The 19,363-nt window shown below is 42.4% G+C and overlaps 1 protein-coding gene across 4 annotated transcripts in view; it reads right to left on the bottom strand.

Annotated features, from left to right (window-relative positions):
• The window catches only part of REPS2 (RALBP1 associated Eps domain containing 2), a 128,811-nt gene that overhangs the window by 97,006 nt on the left and 12,442 nt on the right, over nt 1–19,363 (bottom strand). Inside the window, exon 1 of one of the 4 annotated variants that reach the window (XM_017812282.1) lies at nt 3,080–3,343. The exons of the other annotated variants lie outside the window; for them this stretch is intronic. Coding sequence (XP_017667771.1) covers nt 3,080–3,298 — 219 coding nt within the window. The 5' untranslated portion in view covers nt 3,299–3,343. Of the gene's footprint in view, nt 1–3,079; nt 3,344–19,363 lie in introns of those variants that run through there. 4 annotated transcript variants of the gene reach the window in all.

Raw genomic sequence — 19,363 nt, 5'->3', positions numbered from 1 at the left:
CTTTCAGTACAGTGGGGAAGTATGATTATACAGTCCACAAAAACCATGCCATCCTGTCCCTGTCATGCCCTTCTCTGTCCTGTGAAGTGTCTGACATTTTTAATTTTAGTGCTAACTTGAACCTTTTTTCCTGGACTAACTCTTGACAAGTTCATTGTTCAATCTTGGCTCTAAGTGAAATCGGTACAACCTCTGCTGTACCCTATTGCCCAGCAGAATTGCTGGCTTTAATGAGCCTGGATGTGATGAATCTATGTTCAATCACCTCATTCTTAGCGAGGCCCAGGACTCTCAGGTGCACACCATCTGCTCCTACTGACCCGACTGCTCTTGGATTTTTTTCCATTTATTTCAGCATTTCCTCTTCTGGCACATGCTCTCACATTCCCTACCTGCTCTCTGTTACCCAGCCTCTTTCATCTATATAACTTCTCAGATTAAGCCAACTAGCCTTTAAACCAAACCCAACCCTTGTCTGTTCACTGTCTGGGAGTGCATGCCACTGCTTTTCCCACAGGAACTGACATACTCAACAGCAGTACTCCAGCCAGGATGCACCACCAGATTTTTGTCTAGACAGCAAACCCTGCCATTACAGTTAAGGAACGTAGAAGGAGATTTCCCATGATGCTTAAAAGAAATCTCAATCAAAGACTGCTTAAGGAAAGGCCGCTTCTTTCTTGAAGAGTCATCCCACTTATTACAGAAGTACAACTGAAGACAACAGCACAGGTTTGAGAGTGCTGTGGCACTAAATGCCAGTTCTGGAAGCATCTTGATCTGCAAAACCACTCCTCAATGAATGCCTTGAGAATAAAAAGCTGTAAACTGCACATTGCTTACAAAACCATCCATAGCTGCCTCTTGTTATAGCCAATGCAAGGGCCAGGGAAAGGTGTTAAGTACCTTCTGGACTGTGCAAGCTCTGCTTAGCAGAAATCCAGAACTGGTTTCCAATTCAAATCTTCCTATTTCTGACATGAACAAACTCAGCATGACCATTTCTCAGTCAGTCAGTAGGGATGCCTGTACGTGAAGCACTGACAGATGGTGATTTTAAAAAGCATTAAAACAAACAAACAAACAAACAAACAAACTTTCATGGTCAACAATTATTTCAAAGAAAACACATTATCTTAAACAAAATGACCTGCCTCTGCCTAAAAGAAGTGTTTCCTGTACTAGCAGAAAACATACACCATGAACCTCTGCATAACTGTTACAATAGTAGAATTTTTTAAAGAGAAAATATTAAATTGCATCTTCAGAGGATAATAAAAAGTACCAGAAAAATATCTTAAACAATGTTGTGAGATTTTCCCTATCAAAACACCCACCTTTCCTTTTTTTTTTTTAAATTCATTACATTTTTTCTTACATCTCAGTAAACATAAGAATACCTGGCTGCAGTGGGTTTTGAGGACAGGCACTCCAGCCACAGAGCAGAACGCCACTGTGATTACTGCTGTATAAACAAGAGGGGGAGGGATGGAAGAAGGAAGAGAAACAGACCCAGATCCCACAGGCCTTATTATCTGAATATTCCTGAAGCCAATTACAGGCTTGTTTCCCAGTAATGTTCTCTTCACAGCATAAATATACCTGGAAATAATTTTAAAAACAAAAAAACCCACCCCACCATTTCCAGGCTTACGTCACACATTATAATCAAAATGACCCCCAAAACAGACTATGATAATAATATGATCATAAGTTTCACTTAAATGATAGGGTAAGAAACCTCATAGTGAAAATAAGAGGGTTCTTTCCATACTTCTTTGGAAAATGAAATAACTGTGCCATAGCAAGTTTCTTCTTATTATTTGAAATCCTCTCTGCAAAAGACCCACTCTTGGTGCTAGATCTATGTGAAATCACTACTTTCACCACTCAAAATTCACCTGCAAGACCAAGGTCACAGTGTGGCTCACTATAAGGTAGTAATACTGCTTGGTAAGATTTTAGTTTTACTGATCTGGTAAAGAGCACAAGCAAGAAGAAAAACATCCTTGAAATACCACAATTTTTGTTCAGAGTCCCTTGTGTAATATGAATTCATATAGGCCATTAAGAGGTGGCCAAACAGCCATCAGGAAAGCAGTAATAACTTAAGTACCCTCAGGTGGTGCCCAGGTACAACTATATATCAGCTCCACTTCGACATAACTTTTTTCTGCTTCATAAGTAAAAGCTACTGAAGAATAGGATTCCTGTAAATAAATTAAATAAATAAATAAACAGGAATATCCCATCTCTGTTCAGTTTATTGTCAGAAGTATTATGTAACTACAGCGCATTAGTCAAATTACTAATCCGCAGGTGGAGAAAACAAGTCTGATTCTTCCCTGTCCCTGGAAAATGGCTGGCACAAGCCTTCTCCCACCCTGGACAAGCTTCTCCTCAAAACTAGGAGGGTTCTGCCTCACAGCCCCTGTTGAGGACCACTTCTGTGGCTCTGCTGGTCTGACTGGGCGAGACCCTCGCACTTCGTACCTTGATGTGCTCGTGCTCAAAAACTGGCACAAAACCCGCAGCATCATTTTAACCTACAGATTTTTTTTTCCACAGAAACAACATGTAGAAAAAAAAATAATCTCAGAGTTAAACCAGGAGTTTAACGCATCTCACGTCCTTACAACTCTGCGGACACAACTGCTTTTATAACTTTTGGGGCCCTTTTGAGGAAGGCGACGGCAGCAGCCGCCTGACCGGGAGAGCCCGCACTCAGCGCCCGGGGCTCACGGTGCCCGGTGCCGGCACGCACCGCCGGCACGGGTTGCCCCTCACCACCCGCACCCGGAGCGGGGAACCGCACGGATGCCGCACACCAGCACTGTCAGCAGCCCGTCTGGAGGGAGAAAGCGGGCACGGCGCAGCCCCAGCAGGGAGGAAACCTGCCCGGGGAGGGGACCCTCGTCCCGGCCCCGCGGGCAGCGCAGGGGCACCGGCCCGCCCGCAGCCCCCAACTTCGCGGTGCAGGCAGCGCCAGCCCCTCTCCCGCAGCGCTGCGGGAGCGGGTCCCGTCCGGCACCCCCCCCAAACCACCCGCAGCTCCGGGGGGAGCTGGAGCCGGACCCACCTGGTGCAGAGTGTCCGGGGGCAGCTGAGAGGCCCGGAACAGCTCGCCCACGCTGCTGCCCCCGGCGGCCGCCTCGGGGGGCGGGCAGCACCGCGAGAAGAGCTCGGAGTAGCGCTGCTGCTCGGTCTCGCTCAGGGGCAGGAGCAGACCCCCGGTGCCAGCAGCGGCAGCAGCGGCGGCGGCAGCGGCGCTGGATCCCCCCGCCGGCCCCTGCTCCATGGCGGGGCGGCGCAGGCAGAGCCGCGGCGGGGCAGCGGGTGCCGCGCCGCCGGGGTAGCGGAGCGAGGGGACGGGCGGGGGGCCGGAGGTGTGGCGGGGGCCGGGGGGCGGCGCCGCTCTGCGGAGGGGAAGGTGCAGTCCCCGCCCGGTGAGCGCCGCGCCGGCTCCGCAGTGCCCCGGCCGCTGCCGCCGGCCCCGCCTCTGCCCTCCCCGCGGCCCCGCCCGGCGGCCAAACCCCGCCGGCCTCGCTGGGCTTCACCCTCGTGCCCCGCCGCGGGACCCAGCTCAGAGGGCTGAGGAGCACGCAGATTTCTCCCAAGATCGTAGAATCGCAGAATGGCTTCGGTTGGAAGAGGCTTTAAAGAGCAACTCTTTCCAACATTTCCCGCTAGACCAGGTTGCTCAGTGCCCCTCCAGCCTGGCCTTGAACACTTCCAGGGATGGGGCATCCCTCTCCAGCAGTGTTTGCAAAGTACCACCTGCTGCTGAAGGTGCCGCTGCGGTAAGGAAATGCCATAATGTGATACCCTGAAGTGAACCCCAGTGGATCGGCCATGACGGTGTGACAGAGGAGCATCTCGCTATATTCTCTGTAGTATCTACTTTAACATGAAGGGCAAAGAGCCTCTTGTTCGTGAGACGGGATTCCCCGTCAGCAGTGATGCTGTAAATGTTTCCTTTACAGGTCGAGCAACACCTTAAAAGTCAGGCAGGTCATGACTGAGGCGGAAGGACTGGGTACCTCTAAGTCAGGAATTTGTTTGTGTGGCTCACCCTGGTTTTCAGAGCCTTTCTTCCTAGCAGTTCTTTGGGGAATTTCAAGGAATAAGCTAATCAAACTGAAGGTGGTCCTTGCAAATATCTGTGACCCACTGAAGAGTCAACAGTTTTTCTTCACAGCAGCTTTGGTGCTAAGATGTGGCTTGGCCAAGGAGAAATCAGATGACCCGCTATTTCCTTTCAGGTCTGTACCATTAGCAATGGGTGGCTATTGTTGCCCATGTTCCTCAACACAAAACCAGTTGGGAAGTCAATGTGGTTTAATTTTATATGCATATTTACTGTTAATTCTGAAAAAATATAAAATCCATATATAATAATTTTACATAACATTTTTACTAGAAAATAGGAGATTAGGGTTATTTCCATTAAAAGTGCCATCAGTTTAATTTATGGTCTGTAAAGTCAAAAAAATAATTACCAGTTCATCACCTCTGTCCTTGGTAACCAAAACCATTATCTGTTTTTTAAATCTTTTCTTGAACTACTTTTATCTTCTCCACATCATGCATCTGTGCCTCCTTCTCACCTGCAGAAAACATGCAAAACTTTAGTTCCTCTAATCAGAAATTAAGATCTGTGCCTGCCTTCTTAGTGTGTGGAATGCTGAATGGGTTGCTAGATGCAGTTATTAGCAGCTGAATAATTGGTGCTCATGTTAAAGGATGGAGTGTTATGGAGAAATCTTTGTTACTTTAGGGACAGTAGATTGTCATGATATTTTCTTATTTTAAAACATATTGTTTCAAAGGAGGGGCAAGACTATTCCAGCAACTGAATCTTGTACCCCAACTTAAGTATCTGTAGCAGTTCAGAAAAATTATGGGTCCTCTTGAGAAGGCTCTACAGAGCAGAGAGTGAATGACCTCTCCACTGCGAGGTTTGTCTCCTGGAGAGTCACAAGATGTCACTGGCCTTTTTCTGTATCTTCAGTCAGGTACAAGGTACTGCTCAGAGGAGATGGTACCAGCCATGTGGAGAGGATGGAGGGCTCTACCTAACTGTTGCCATATTTAAGAGTATGACTCTCATGATAATAGACTAATCTTCAAATTAGCTTATGAAAGAACAGCTGTCTTCCAGCTGAACTTGAACAGGAGAGATGTTATCTTAACAAGCAAATGGAAATGCTGTTAACAATTTGTGCTAATTGTGCATTTTCCTGTGCCTGAAGATGCTCATTGATAACTGACCAGCTCAATGCTCGCAATGCTCATTTCTCATTACAATAAATACTCCCTTTGCCAACCCTTCAGCAGACATTATTTGACCTTTGTTGATGTGTCAGCCTTCATTCTTCAAAGTTTTTCTAAGGCGGACCATGGCAGGAAGATTTTGGAAACACACACTGTTCCAGAACACAATAGTCTCTCTCACCAGCCACACCTCTTACTGCAAACACACATAGCTGCTTTTTTTTTTTCCTTTGGACAATTTTCTCTTCTTCCTTGACCTTTAAAACTTGCATTCCACTCTCCGTACAGCCCACTCTCATCAGAAATGACACAGTGGCTGTGTTCACAACCAGTCTACCCCAGTGTTGTAATCTCCACCATGTGTCGTCTACAAGATATGACAGAAGTGAACCCCCTCAAGCTGAGGGAAGAGGCAGGGAAATCCATGCCTCTTATTTCTGCAAAATAAGTGTGAGCTTTTAGGTGTAACAGGTGTGAGCTGACCACCCCTTGGGCATGAGCACACCTTTGGGCAATACAGGGTTAGGTTAGGGTTTGAATTGCAGGAGTCCTTCAGCACTCAGCAGTGCCAACCCCACTGATGTACTCTGCTGCATCCGATGCTTACAGGGAGCTTTAAACCAGCCCGTGTGCCAGAGCCACTTTCTGTACAGTCCAGCGAGCCTTGTGCAATGGTATTGACGGCCCTTGCGTGCTTCTCATGAGGGTACATTAGTTCAGAGTAAGAGGCACTTCATGATAACAAAAGCCATACAAGTATAGTAGGAAGAAAGATTCAACCTTCCTGTTTACGTGAAAGTTGTGATGTCATTACAGGTTACAAAGCTTCCCTATAACTAAGAAATGCTACATGTCAGTAAATCAAAACAATTCAAGTATTTATTTTTTGCTGGAAAAAATAAAGTCAGTAATGTAAACTGGATTGTAATCTGACTTATCAAACTATGGTTTAGATCTGTGTGTGGTCCTCCTTGTCTCCCCACTCAACTAATAACTTACTCTGAACTCAGCCAGCAGCAGTCCTGCAAACAATTGTGTGATCAGGGGTGGGAGGGAGACCGAGGTCATGGTAAAAAAAACCAAAACAAAAAAAAACAAAAATAAATACTACTCCCAAAGATGTACTAGTGGGAATAGTAGTAATATGTATGATAGGTATACATATTACATATTTTATTCAGGATACAAATCGGTATAAATTGTCATGTATAATATGACATAATACATAATCTCCAGTAAAAAGTTCCTCCCAATATTTTAGTATTTAGGAGATCCTGGGAATTTTTACTTAAGCAGTACAACCAAAGACTAGTCACTTAAATTCATGTGTTATTTCACTAGTCTTAGGGTTTAGAACATGTCAGATTTGTTCTGGCCCAAAAGACATGAGATCTGGCTGGCATCTGCTTCCCATTGACAGTGGAAACACTGCACATATCGCCAAGTAAAGCTTTGGAAACACATGCAAATGGTTGGCTGGAAAACTGTGATTTAGCTTTTCCCAACCCAGCTCAAGTGAATCCCACCCATTGTTCCTCATAACAATTCTTTTTATTTACCTTTGTTGCAAAATCAAAGAAGACTTTTATGACAAGCAACTGGTGGGGCAGGTTTCCTGGCCATGGTATCAGGCATGCTTGGACTATAATTCACAAGCTTGTCATTTTGTGTATAGATTCAGCATGTGAAGACTCTTATTATTCTTTGCATTGCTGCTTGCATGAAGATATTCCATCTCTAAGAAAACAGGAGAAATGCTTAGTGAACTGTAAAATTTCATTCCCTGTTCTCCAGCTTTTAAGATCTTTAATGCATGAAAACTCCTGAGAAATTGTTACTGTTTTCTAGCTCTGACCAATAATTGTTTTCAAAATTTAGATGGCATCATAGGTGAAAACTGCCTTCTCTGTGCACATTGTGGAAGACACAGTTCCTGACAGGGATTTCTCTGTAAGCAACTGAGTACATAATAGAGAATTAGAGTTGGTGTTATGAAATAGTTGAAAAATATCCATACATTAATTAGTTGTGAGGGGAGGGAAGGAGGACCACACAGAGATCTAAACTATACTTTCATAAGTCAAATTTCAACCCAGTTTATATAACTGATATTATTTTTTCTAGCAAACAATAAATACTTGAATTGTTTTGATTTACTGGTATGTACAGTTTCTTACACTGTCTCCGTACAATCCTAAACATCCACTGGTCAGATTATGTGACCAATACGTCTGTTCTAGAACAAGCAGCAGTCACAAGTATTGAGGCCATGTTGCTGAGAACACAGCTGCGATGGGCAGGGCACATCTCCAGGATGAAGGACCACCGCCTCCCTAAGATCTTGCTCTATGGTGAACTTGCCACTGGCTGCCGCAAGAGAGGAGCCCCGAAGAGAAGATACAAGGACTCCCTGAAACAACATCTCAGCCTTGGCCAAATTGATCACCATAACTGGTCTACTCTGGCCTCCAATCGGGAGGTCTGGAGACACACCATCTATAACGCTGCTGCTTCTTTTGAGAATGCACGCAGGATCACTCTTGAGGAGAAAAGACAACACAGAAAGAATCATGTCTTGCTGATACCACCTAAGGAGTCTTTCTGCTGTGCCTTTTGCAACAAGACTTGTCTATCTCGCATTGGCCTCTTGTAGCAAATGCGGGTAGAGCCCTTCCCAAATCTTCATTCACGAAGCCCAGCCATGATGACAGTTTCTTAGTTCCAGGAAAGTTTTGTAACTTATAATGATATCACAACTGGTTGTATTTAGAAGGGTCTTTTTATAAAGTCCTTTTATAACGATTAATGCATTTAAGTGTGAGCTTAAGTGGCATAAGGCACAGCCCATGCACACATCTTTGGAAGAGCAAGGATAAAAATAGTACAGTGCTTTTTAGGTAACATTCCAGGAAAGTACAGCCTCATTTCCATTGATTTCCATCACAGTCCTTGGCAGTTTATTTCCTTTAAAATAATGGCTTCATGTGAAATTGGAAAAAAAAATTAGGTGCATGTTTGTTATTTTTTTAGTTTTATTTTTGAAATATTATCCACTTTTTTATTTGGCAGATGCAAAAGGTCACTCAACAAACCAAGCATTAGAAAATGTTGTTCTTCTATCATTTGTCCTTTCACTTAGGAATTTCACAAAGACTTCAGCCACTATCCAAAGACCCGGTTTCAACCAGAATACAGCAAACCTTACTGTATTGAAGGGTGATGATTCCTAAAGGTCATATCATCAGATACTTGAAAGCTGAGCCCAGAAATGCTGCCAGGGAAAGATCTACGTGTTCCTGGAAGTCACATCACACACAGAAAAAATAAAAATTAAAAAATAAGTAAATAAATAAAATAAAAGAGGGATCTATGATTGTCTTCTCCCACCTACACAAGTTAAAACATAGAACTTGCAATATATTCTGAAAGTTAACTCTATTCTCGTGGACAAGGAGGGAAATGCATGTTAGGCAGAAAGGACTATTACAAGAGATTAAAATTAATGAAAATTTTTTAGTGCTTTGTAAGATGACTGATATACCAACACTTTTTTCTTTTAATACTGTTACTGGTAACCACACTCTTAAGTGAAAAATAATCACAGAAAGGCATTATCACAGACATTAATCATTACAATGAAGCCATTAATGCAAAGCAACTGTATGTTTTCCATTTGAAGAAATAACAATTAAGTAAAAAATCACTGTACGTTCACTCATCTGAGGCTAATTTGCCTCTCAAAAATTTTGGCTTACACTTGGAAGCAAATTCTACTAAGTGTTAAGTTATGAGATAACCTATTGATCAAAAAGGGCTTTCAGTACTGCTACTGCAATCTCAAGCTTCCTATGCAGTTTTGACATAAATAAATTCCCTTTCAGGCAAGTAGTTTGCCCTTATGCCATTTTCCTAGTTACATTTTAACATAGCAAATTGTTCACCTTTTTCTCTAGTTAGTTTATGAACTCAATATAGACCACAAACAAATCAGCTACAATTTGCTCTGGCTTCTGCTGTTAGTACAGACAGTGGAGATACACCAACAATAAATTCTATTTATGACTCATTTTCCCCGACCAGAAACAGCTACAACAATGCCATTGCAGCTGCAGAAAGTATCATGGCAGGCTCTTGCAGCAGCAGCATGGACTGTGCCACAAAACTTGTAACCTGCTCGTGACAAAGCTTTTCATTTGGCATCAGCCTGAGAAGGGCTGTACTGTCACTGAGTGGCTCTTCATGCAAAAGGCACTGTAACAGCAGCCAGGCCTGCAATGTGATAGCAACCTCCAGCTCTCAGATCCCACATGGGGAGATGGAGGAAGACACAGCCGGTTCATATTCCCCAGCAGCCAGAGCTGCATGTCCCTCACCATGCTACGGCCTTGCTACCTCTTGACAACCTCTCCCCCAGGGTAGAGTTTGTCAGAGCTGGGCAGCTGTGCCTGGCACAGGGCGGCGGAGGAAGCGCTCAGGCAGCAGGGACAGGCTGGTGGAACAGCTTGGGGATGTGCCAGCCGCAGCCTGGCTGCTCAGCCACTGTGACACCATCACGTGAGAACCTTCCTTCCCTTCTCCCCACCCCTCCAAGCTCAGAACAGGTACTTGGGATATCATTTTCAAAGATAAGAAACCTGAGACACCCGAGTGGTGTTACTTTGGATGAGGCGCTGTTTGTCAGCAGCACAGAAGGTCTTCTTGTTTTCTGGAAAAGCCCTCCTAGCAGGGACAGCCTCAGACCATCAGAGCCCCTGTGGCCACAAACGGGAGATGCATGGGAAAAATAGCACAGACCACAGCTGGGCTCTCGATGTCACTGCCAGCCCAAACATCACTAGCCTGTTCGTGCACAGCAGTCAGCAAGCAGGGGAGGGTCCACAGAGGTAATTCATTGCCTCTCTCTCATGTAGAAGACAGAGCTGCAGAGCTGAACGCGAGAGGTCCCACATGGATTACACAGTAAAGACAGAACACAAGATGGTTTACAGCATGGTCCCAGGAACTGCTTTCCCCTTGGAGCCTCTTGCAGCATAGAGCAAGATGCTCTACCCAAACATCTGTTCAAGCTTTGTTTCCTGCTTTCAGACTTCAGGAGGGAATAGGGCTGGCTGACCCCCTCCTCACAGAGTACTGCCAGCTTGCTTCCTCACTCCATAGCCTTTGCTGGTGCCACAGCAGCTTCACCAAAATTATTCTTTGTTTACAGCAGTGTGAGAAAAGAAATGGTTGTTGAGGTATCTGAAGCCAGAATTTAAAATAGGAATAGGATCATGCCTAAAATAAAGTCTGTGCGTATATACTCTTTATGTTATTGAGCCAACATAATTTCAATTATTATAAAATCTAATATTTTTATTTATATGTGTTCTTACTGCCAGTATTGACTGGCAAAGACTAAATACTGTTAGAGTACGATTTGCTTTGTCATTTATATACATTCACCATTTCTTCTCCCAGTGTAAGAATTCCAGGCAGTTGACAGCTGGCATATTATTATTCAGTACAGAGATTAGATAATAAATCTCATCATGGTGGAGAAGAAAGGTACATGTAAGGAAGATAAATTAGTCTTGTGACTGAGGAGTGTATCTTAGTGAGATTCAGAAAAATCTGGTACTGCTCCTACCTTTGCTACATTTGCTGTGCAACCTTGCAGACATTCTTTGGCAGAAGTACAAAGAAAATATTTTCTAATCATACAGCAGTCTTGTGAGATACAGGCCATATCTTGTGAGGTTGTTGGACGTTAAGATGTTCCGAAAGGGTGAAGAGGAGCAAATAAATTCATGGTAGGCCTAGCAATCTAGAGATTAATCCTGACTGACTTTGGAGCAATGTCAGGTGTAATGACAGTGACTAATAGGAAATAAGTTGGTGAAATGAGGGTTTGATTAAATGGCTCACAAGTTATCTCATGTATCAGTGCAAACAACCAGGCTCCACAATACAGTTAAGTTCAGAGATCCCATTAGAAGCCTGACCCACTGGCTTGCAAATCAAGATGGTACAGCTGCCCCTGCCTAAGCTGGTGAGCTCAGGTGAAGACTAATGGCTAAGGCACCCTTCTAGAGTCAAAACCATCATCTATGAACAGCACTGGGCTGTTGTGACATACCAGCTCTTTGGTGCTACAGGATTTCCAGTATTCCTCAGCAGTGTCATGTACACATGCATCAGGAGAAGTTTGCACTGGGAGAAGCTTCCCAGAGAGGGATGGGAACACATCTACAAGGAAAACTGAAGATGTAAGAACAGTCAGTGGCACAGTGAAAAAGAGAGATCAGGTTTTAGAAGCATCTTTCAAATAAAAGAAGTAAAGAGCATCTCCCAAGATGCCCCTGCCTTATTTCATCTCCCTCCTTTGATTAATCCTACACTTTCCTGCCCTGGCTGTGGATTACCTGTGACCTTTCCTATCATCCTTCTCTCATCTTCCTTGCCAATGACTTACCACTGTGTTGCCTATCTTCTCTTGCTGGACCTACCCCCACAAGGTACCTCCCTTCCTCTCCTCTCTCTTTGCAAGTGCTGACGATTCTCATTTCACAGAGGATACAGTCCTTTAGATTAGAAAATCCTGCTTCTCTGCTCGAGTGCATAATTTGAAACCTATGGCTGATGTCACCTTTGAATATTCAGCTCTAAATTGCCGCAAATTTGTAACAACATTGGAGATCAGCTGGGGCAGGAAAGAAAGAAGGAAGGAAGGAGAAAGAGAAGGGAAAGGAAGGGGAAGGGGAAAGGGAGGGGAGAGAAGGGGAAGGGAACGAGAGGGGAGGGAAGGGGAAGGGGAGGGAGGGAAGGGGAAGGGGAGGGGAGGGAGGAAGGAAGGAAAGGAAGGAAGGAAGGAGGAGAAAGAAAAGAAAGAAAGAAAGAAACAAGGAAAGAAAGAAAGAAAAAGAAAAGAAAGAAAAAGAAAGAAAGAAAGAACAGATATCTGTGCATAGAAGTGTAGGCAGAGTTTAAGCTCTCTGCACTGGTGCAACCTGTCTCCTCTCTGAGCATAGCACTGAAGAGCTTGCGTGTGCGTACATGGATCTGCCTGGAGATATCCTATGTCTTCCCTTTCCTGCATAGATCTGCCTGGACATATCCCATATCTCCTCTTGCCTGTATGGATCCTCCTGGACATATCCTGTGTCTCCCCTTGTCACGTGGCACTGCAGGACAAAGCAAGAGATGTAGCCTTTCCTGTTTACTAACTTGGGTGTGGTACATCAACTGCTCCTGGCCCTAATATTAGAAAAACAATTGGAATTGGGCCACAGGATGTGTAGCTACTCTCTGTGCTTGGTCAGTTAGATGTTTACAAATATTTCTTGCAATATCACTCTAATTCAGCTCATAACCGATATTTCAGGTGCAGGAACACTGCAGTGAATATTTACCCTCTTTCTTAGCAAGCAGACAAGCAATTTTGAACAGTTGTATTTTTGAACACCGTTGTACTTTGCACTCAGTTTAAATAATAAACATTTGTCAAGTCTCGCGGTGTCTAAAACCATGGATAGTTTAAGGGAGGAACGTTTCCAATGTTTTGATTATCATTCAATGAGCATATTTACTTACAGTGTAATCAATTTGAAGGAGTAAGAATTGCTCAGACATCCGGGTTTGAGTTTTTTCAAGATTTTTGGTTGCTAATTTATTTTTCTATTGGTCTTTCAAGGTAAACAAGAAATACATTTATGAAATGTATATATCCTAATATAATTACAGAAAAGTGTACTCATTTCTAGAAAAGCATACTCATTTCTAGAAAAGCTTATGCTGTCAATGTCATATTTATTAGCTGGTAATATTGGGATAAATCAATATGAAAAAGTTCATACAGTATAAAGATCTACAGTCAAAACCAGAGTATGGGAGTTTAGGGGGGGTGGAATTTTACTATGCTTTGTAGCATAACTACTTGTGCTTTGTTGGTGCTTAAGCACAGTCAGGTAATCCTGTATCCAGAGGGTACTTTGCACTCAGCTTTAAAATTCATGAAAGAATACTGAATTTACAGAGGGCTACACACAGAGCTGCGAAGTTAAGCATGTGCAGGTTAATGGTCTGAAAATTTACTGTAAGATAGATAGCTCTGTAAAGATTTGTAATAAATGAGTGTGCCAGATGAGGCCTGATCTCAAATGTTAAATATGATTTTCTATTTTAGTGAATTGTCATTGAGGCTTTCATGGAAGAGTGCATCCCAAGCAGGCATCTAAATGAAAAGTCATCATCTAAAAAGTCAAACAACTTTTCCAGTTATAAGAAATGCCATAGAAAGAAAATTAAATAAAAATAAAAGAGAAAGCAAAAAAGAATTGCTAAGCAAGATCACTGGATATGAGTTTTGCGAAATCTTCAATATTTAAAAAACGTGTAGGAATTAAAAAAATATATAGGTAATTATCAGCTTTCAGACAAGTATATTTCATCTAAGATATCCACATTAAAAACATTTCAGCAAGGGGAGCCAAGACACTTGTATTGCAGGGTAATATTGGAGATGCTTGAAATTTGCAATACAAACCCAATCTTTCTGGGACATTCAGTGAACAGATGTTCAGAGAGTCTGCTGCTTGGAGTAGTTACAAATCAAAACCATGTGAGAAATGTTATAGTTGCTCATGTCTGCAGGAAGGACAGATTCTCCTTTGTGGATTTTTTTGAAGTGTCAGCTCTAGTAATCCTTGATCCTATAGATTCAGGAAAATCCTAATATCTTACCCTGAGAAAACTCAGCAGAGATATGCCAATGGAAAGTAATTTAGTTATCAGCATTCCTACTGTCAAAAAAATAGAAAAGAAAACAAAGCCAACCAACCAACCAAAACCTCCAAAAAAACCCCAAAATTTTGAGAAGCAGAATTTCTGAAATGTGTCTTTCCCACATTTCTCTCTTTTCTGGATACTTGGGTGCCCACAGACTGTCCCCTCTGGGAGCACTAATTTTGGTCTGTCTCTACCTTCACAACAGTGACAGAAATCCTTAGTAAAAAAGTTCTTCTCCTCTGAAGGCTTGAAGGCATTGGCATTAGCTTTTACTTGGTGCAGTCACTCAAGCCAGTGCACAGCAATCTCATAACATTATTGAAACATTTTTTTCTTCCTTCATAGATCTATCAGGGGTTTTTTTCTTGCTTTCTGCAGTCCAGTGGTTATTGATGGAAAATAATCAGCCTGTTGATTCTTCGTTCCTTTCTGGAAGTTCTGTTCTGAGCTATGTTTTGCTCAAATTCAAAAACTACTTGCTTGTAGCTTCTCTGGATCATCTGTATAATTCAGGATTGTATATTACTGGGATACAAAGCACTATAGCTGCCATAGCAGCTATTAGTCAAACCCTATGTTATCAGTTAAATTAAAATTGAGAAAAATCTTTATGCTCAGGAGGATGAAATTACATCCAGTTGGCAAGGCAGCTATATTAAACCAGATACCAATCTCAGCAGAACCAGAATTAATTAGGAGTAATCAAAATCTACTTCTGCACTGAAGAGAGTGATTTTTTTTTTCTGGTTATATATTTTCTTATCTTTATGTTTGAGCCTTTAAGATTATGATCACTTTTTAAATGTTACTTTGGTTCGATAACTGAAAATTATATCTGAGGATAGATGCCATTGTACTAGAGCTGTTCTGGATAACACGTCTTACACAAAAATAAATATTGAGACTAAGACATAAAGTGCCTCAAAATTAGGAAATGTCACAAGCAAGAAGCCTACACAACATTATTTCTGTCCTGTTATATGCACAAAGGCTGAAAAGAGAAAGGTAAAAATAAATTCCTTAATATTCAGCTATATTTGCTAAATAGTGATGGGATGTACCAGATTATCTGCTATGTGGTAAATGTGACCTAACTCTGTAAAAATATGCATAGGCACAGAGCTGCACTTTCTTTATGATTAAATGATTATGAGAAAACTCTTAACAATAAGAAGGGGTGAAAGTATAAATCATGGTAACTCATCTTTTAAACCAGAACTCTCCCCACAAGGTCACAGGATACAGTTGGTGAAATAAAGGCCAAAAGTTTGCAATGTGTCTGCTCTCACAAACCTCTAGAGTGCTGTAGCAGGTTCAGCAAGCAGCTTATATACAGTCTGGTCTGACTTCTAAGGGTATGGTGGGTTTTTAACCATATGCCTAAATACAGCTTACTCATACTTCCACAGTACTAAAATATCAGCAAGGGAAAAAAAAAATCATCTTTTGCAACACTTTTGCACATCTGTGCAAATTTAAATAACCATGTAGCCAGTGAGGTAAGAATAAGGGCCACAGTTGCTGCAGCAAACTCTACTCTGTAATTGAATCAGTGTATGTGGATCTTAGCTCTGAAATTAGACAAAATGCAGACTTATGTGTAGCTGTGCTGACTATATTGGTTTCCTTGTGAGTAAATACCAACATACTGCACTAATGACAGGGCTGGTCTGTAATGAAATTCCTCACAGTAAAGAACAGTTCTATGTTAAAGAAAGGGGAGTATAGAGGGGGGGAAAGCTCAGCTGCTTCGTTTTTTTTAATACTGCTCAAGACATTAATTGCAGAAAATGAGGCACCTAAAAATATCTGAATATTGATTTCCTCACAGTGCTGCTGTTATCAGTTATGCTCATTTCTCTCCAGGGTGTCTGTTTGCCCAGTACTGTTGGTCTTTTACTTCTGCTGCTTCACAGCAGAAGCTGAGGGTGTTACTGCCTTCCAGTATTAGTTGGTAAACAGATGCTTTTCAAAGCAACAGCTGCACTTCCACAAAAAACTTTAATTTTCATTTACAATTTTACAGTGAGATGAAGCAGCTGGAATGCTTTGGAGACAAAGGAGCTCATGAAAAATTCACTTGACACCTTTATACTGAAGTACGTGTGTCTTCATTAAATAAAATTGCCTTCTGTCAAGGGCAGTGAGAGGGTTTTCGGAGGAAGGCAAAGTTGTTTCCACTTGAGACCCCAGAGAATGACAGTTGGAGGCAAGGTGGAAATTAATGTCAGTATCATTTTGCAACTTTTTGTTTATCATTAGCCTTTAGATAATTTCAATATAAAAATCACTTCAATACTCTGGAAAGTAATGCAAAGTAAAAAAAATTCAGCAGATATGTAGATTACAAATGTTTATGGCCAGTGAAAAAGAACAGATTATGCCTGTTTACACATATGGCTAAAATCACATACTGCAGCATACAAGGTGTTTAATCCATTTTTTAGTATGAGGTGGTGCTGGATGCTCTCCTGAGTGATGACTGGGGTTCCTCCCAGAGCAGGCTCAGAGGTGGTTCAGCTCCTTATCTGTGGGTTTCCAGCACCTGCTGGAGCAGAGTTTTGTTAGGATCCAGACAGATCTTTGGCATTCTTGCCCCCCAACACACTCACATACAAGGCAGAGCATAAACTGCAGGCACTTAACATCCTTGTGCTCTCTCACTGGCAGCATCATGAGAGATGCCACTTCAGTTAATTGCTGCAGAGCAGGAGTGCCAATTTGGCTCTGGCTGGCACAGGATGAGGATGGAAGCGTGGAGTCTTTCTCTGGAAGGTAGAGAAGGCTGCGGGGATCTGAAGTGAGGTCAGAGCCTGCAGCTCTCCTCCAAAGTACCTGCCTGCTCAGACCCAGTAATGTCTCAGCTTTCAAGCAAGCTCCTGAAGCTCACATAGCAAGTAAATATTACTGTTGGCAGGTGTAAGGGAGCAGGCAAATGTCTTAATTGGGTAGTAAATATTGCATTTAGTAAATTGCACAGACAGAAAAGCTGGGACAGGGCCTGCAGCAAAGAAGAACCTGAATTACCAACAGAAGAGACACAGACCTTCAGTCAGGTTCTGCCAAGAGGGAGAATATGAAGGAAGTCATATCAAGGTGTTCTAAAAGAAATGGAAAAGTTTTCAGGAGCAGTTTGAGAAGTAACAGTGAATTACCTCCTTCCACCTGGGGAAGCTGCAAACAAATCTGGAGTAAAATAGGGTGAAAATCTGCAGGCTAGTTCTTTAGAGGAACTCTATGTGTGCACAACAATTACTACAGAAATAGGAATGTTTTGTTAATGTTTTATTACTCACCAGCAAAGTTGAATATACTAATGCAGAAAAAGGCAGTCTTTTTCCACACATCATTTGAGAATAATCCTGTGTCAGTAGGTCCCCCGGGGAGAGGATGTAAAATCCACCTTACCAAATAGTTTTTGATAGCCAGTTACCCTTGATGAACATGTAGAGAGCTTGACCACTAAAAGTACTGAATAAAATAGAGTATGTGTCTGTACTGCAATCGGGATGTGACTGCAGCTTGCGGGGACATTCTGGAGTGAATTTCTGGGCAGATGATTTGGAGAAAGATCTTTCAGCATCTTGGTATGGCCAGCCACAAATGTTTACCTGGATTCTTAAATGAACTTTGCAGCCTGTAGTGACCTACATATATCCCTTCTTATGGTGTCCCTAGCCAGCCTCAAGCTGGCTCCAGTGTATCTACTTAGGTTATATTATGTCTTTGCCTTTACAGTGGAGATGCCATGAGCCCTGTGACCACAGATGGTCCCACAGCTGGCGAAGGAAAGGTAAATACTATGGATGCTGTGACTATAGCACCACTAAAAATTTCCCACTAAGTATTTTTTCACATTTCCAGCCTCAATGGTGTGTACTTGTGAATATTACAAATAGCTGCAGCCTTCTAGACAAAGCTACTGTATTAAAAAGAGAAATTACTCTCTACCCCAGCTAGATACAAGAAGCAGAGCTGTTCACACCTGAGAAGCTTTTGGCCAGCTTTAATGAGAGCTCTTCTGCTTGCAGACACTTTTTGATTACAGTGCATCACTGCTATTTTGAGTCAGCCTGAGTTTGGTGCACTGTGAAGAATTTTGCTCACAGTGATTCAGCTGCAGCGTTGTTAGCAGCTTTAGCATGGACAGTGCTGCCAGCAGAAACCTCAGGAGCAAGGATAACTGGCACGATACTGAGAGCAATACAAAGCTGTTGACAAATACAGCTTTTAGTACCACTGACTGTGCTAAGCAAGGGTGGAACACCTCCTGCAGCTTGCACTCAAGCACAAGTGCAAAGTCATTCCTTGGGTTTTCAGATTGTCTGGCTGAAGGAAAGAACACTCTGGGAGGCTGCTGAGTGATGCTGTCTGGCTATGTTCCCATGCTAAAAATACAGTGGAAGATAACTGCTAGTCTTTTCAGAGTTTTCCTCCTCAGTTTTCTGTGGCTTTTATGCTGTACATATATAGTGCTGAATGGGAAATAGAGCACCTCATTTTTTCACTGAACCTCAAAATTTCTTTGGTTTAGTGCCTTTTTGTGGTGATTGTTTTTGCTCCAGCTACAGTTCTGTGAAGGTGTTTCATGGACCTAACATGGTACAATTTATTAAATCCTAGGGCATACTTTACACATTCTTTTATCTCTCATTGAGAACAACTGACCATTTATGGGACAAAAAATTAGCACCTGTTAAATTTTGGAATCAGTAAACTTCCAGTTTTGCATTCTCTGTGCAGACCTTCTGACTCAACATTTTGAAAGCTGCATTTCAAGGCAAATATCAAATAGTTAATCCTTTTCGATATGGAAGAAAAGCCAAACTTCTCCCTAAACTATCTCCTGAGTGACTAGTGGCCATACTTCTGGAACAGATGTAAGTGAGCAGCATATCTATTCTGAACACTCTTATCAGCACTTCCAGGGGGTTTTGTAAAGGATGACAAAAAGCTGTGGTACAGTAATTACTGCGATGGCAGATTAGAATTCCAAGGCTTGTGTGCTTTTTCATTTCAGAAACAGTTGCAGTGATTTAAGAGGCTGCCAGTCCTTACTCTCCTCACTGCCCAGACCCAGTTATGTTTTCCAAACCTCTTACAAGTAATGTCTATGTGACTCTAAGCCAATATCATATGAAATCTAGAAGCTCAGCATCAACTGCCTCTCACAGTAATTTGGGTTCTGTTACTAAACTACTAGATTTCACAGCAAACTGGATGAAGGACCATTTTGCTTTACTGATTCCATAGAGGAGGACATGGAAAATGTGGTTGTGTTCACCTCTGGCAAAAGGACAATAACAAAGAGCTGGTCAATAACAAT

This window comes from Lepidothrix coronata, unplaced genomic scaffold (genome assembly GCF_001604755.1).
Source record: "Lepidothrix coronata isolate B3197 unplaced genomic scaffold, Lepidothrix_coronata-1.0 Scaffold35, whole genome shotgun sequence".
Lineage (NCBI taxonomy): Eukaryota > Metazoa > Chordata > Aves > Passeriformes > Pipridae > Lepidothrix > Lepidothrix coronata.
This window is presented reverse-complemented; position numbering and strand designations above follow the sequence as displayed.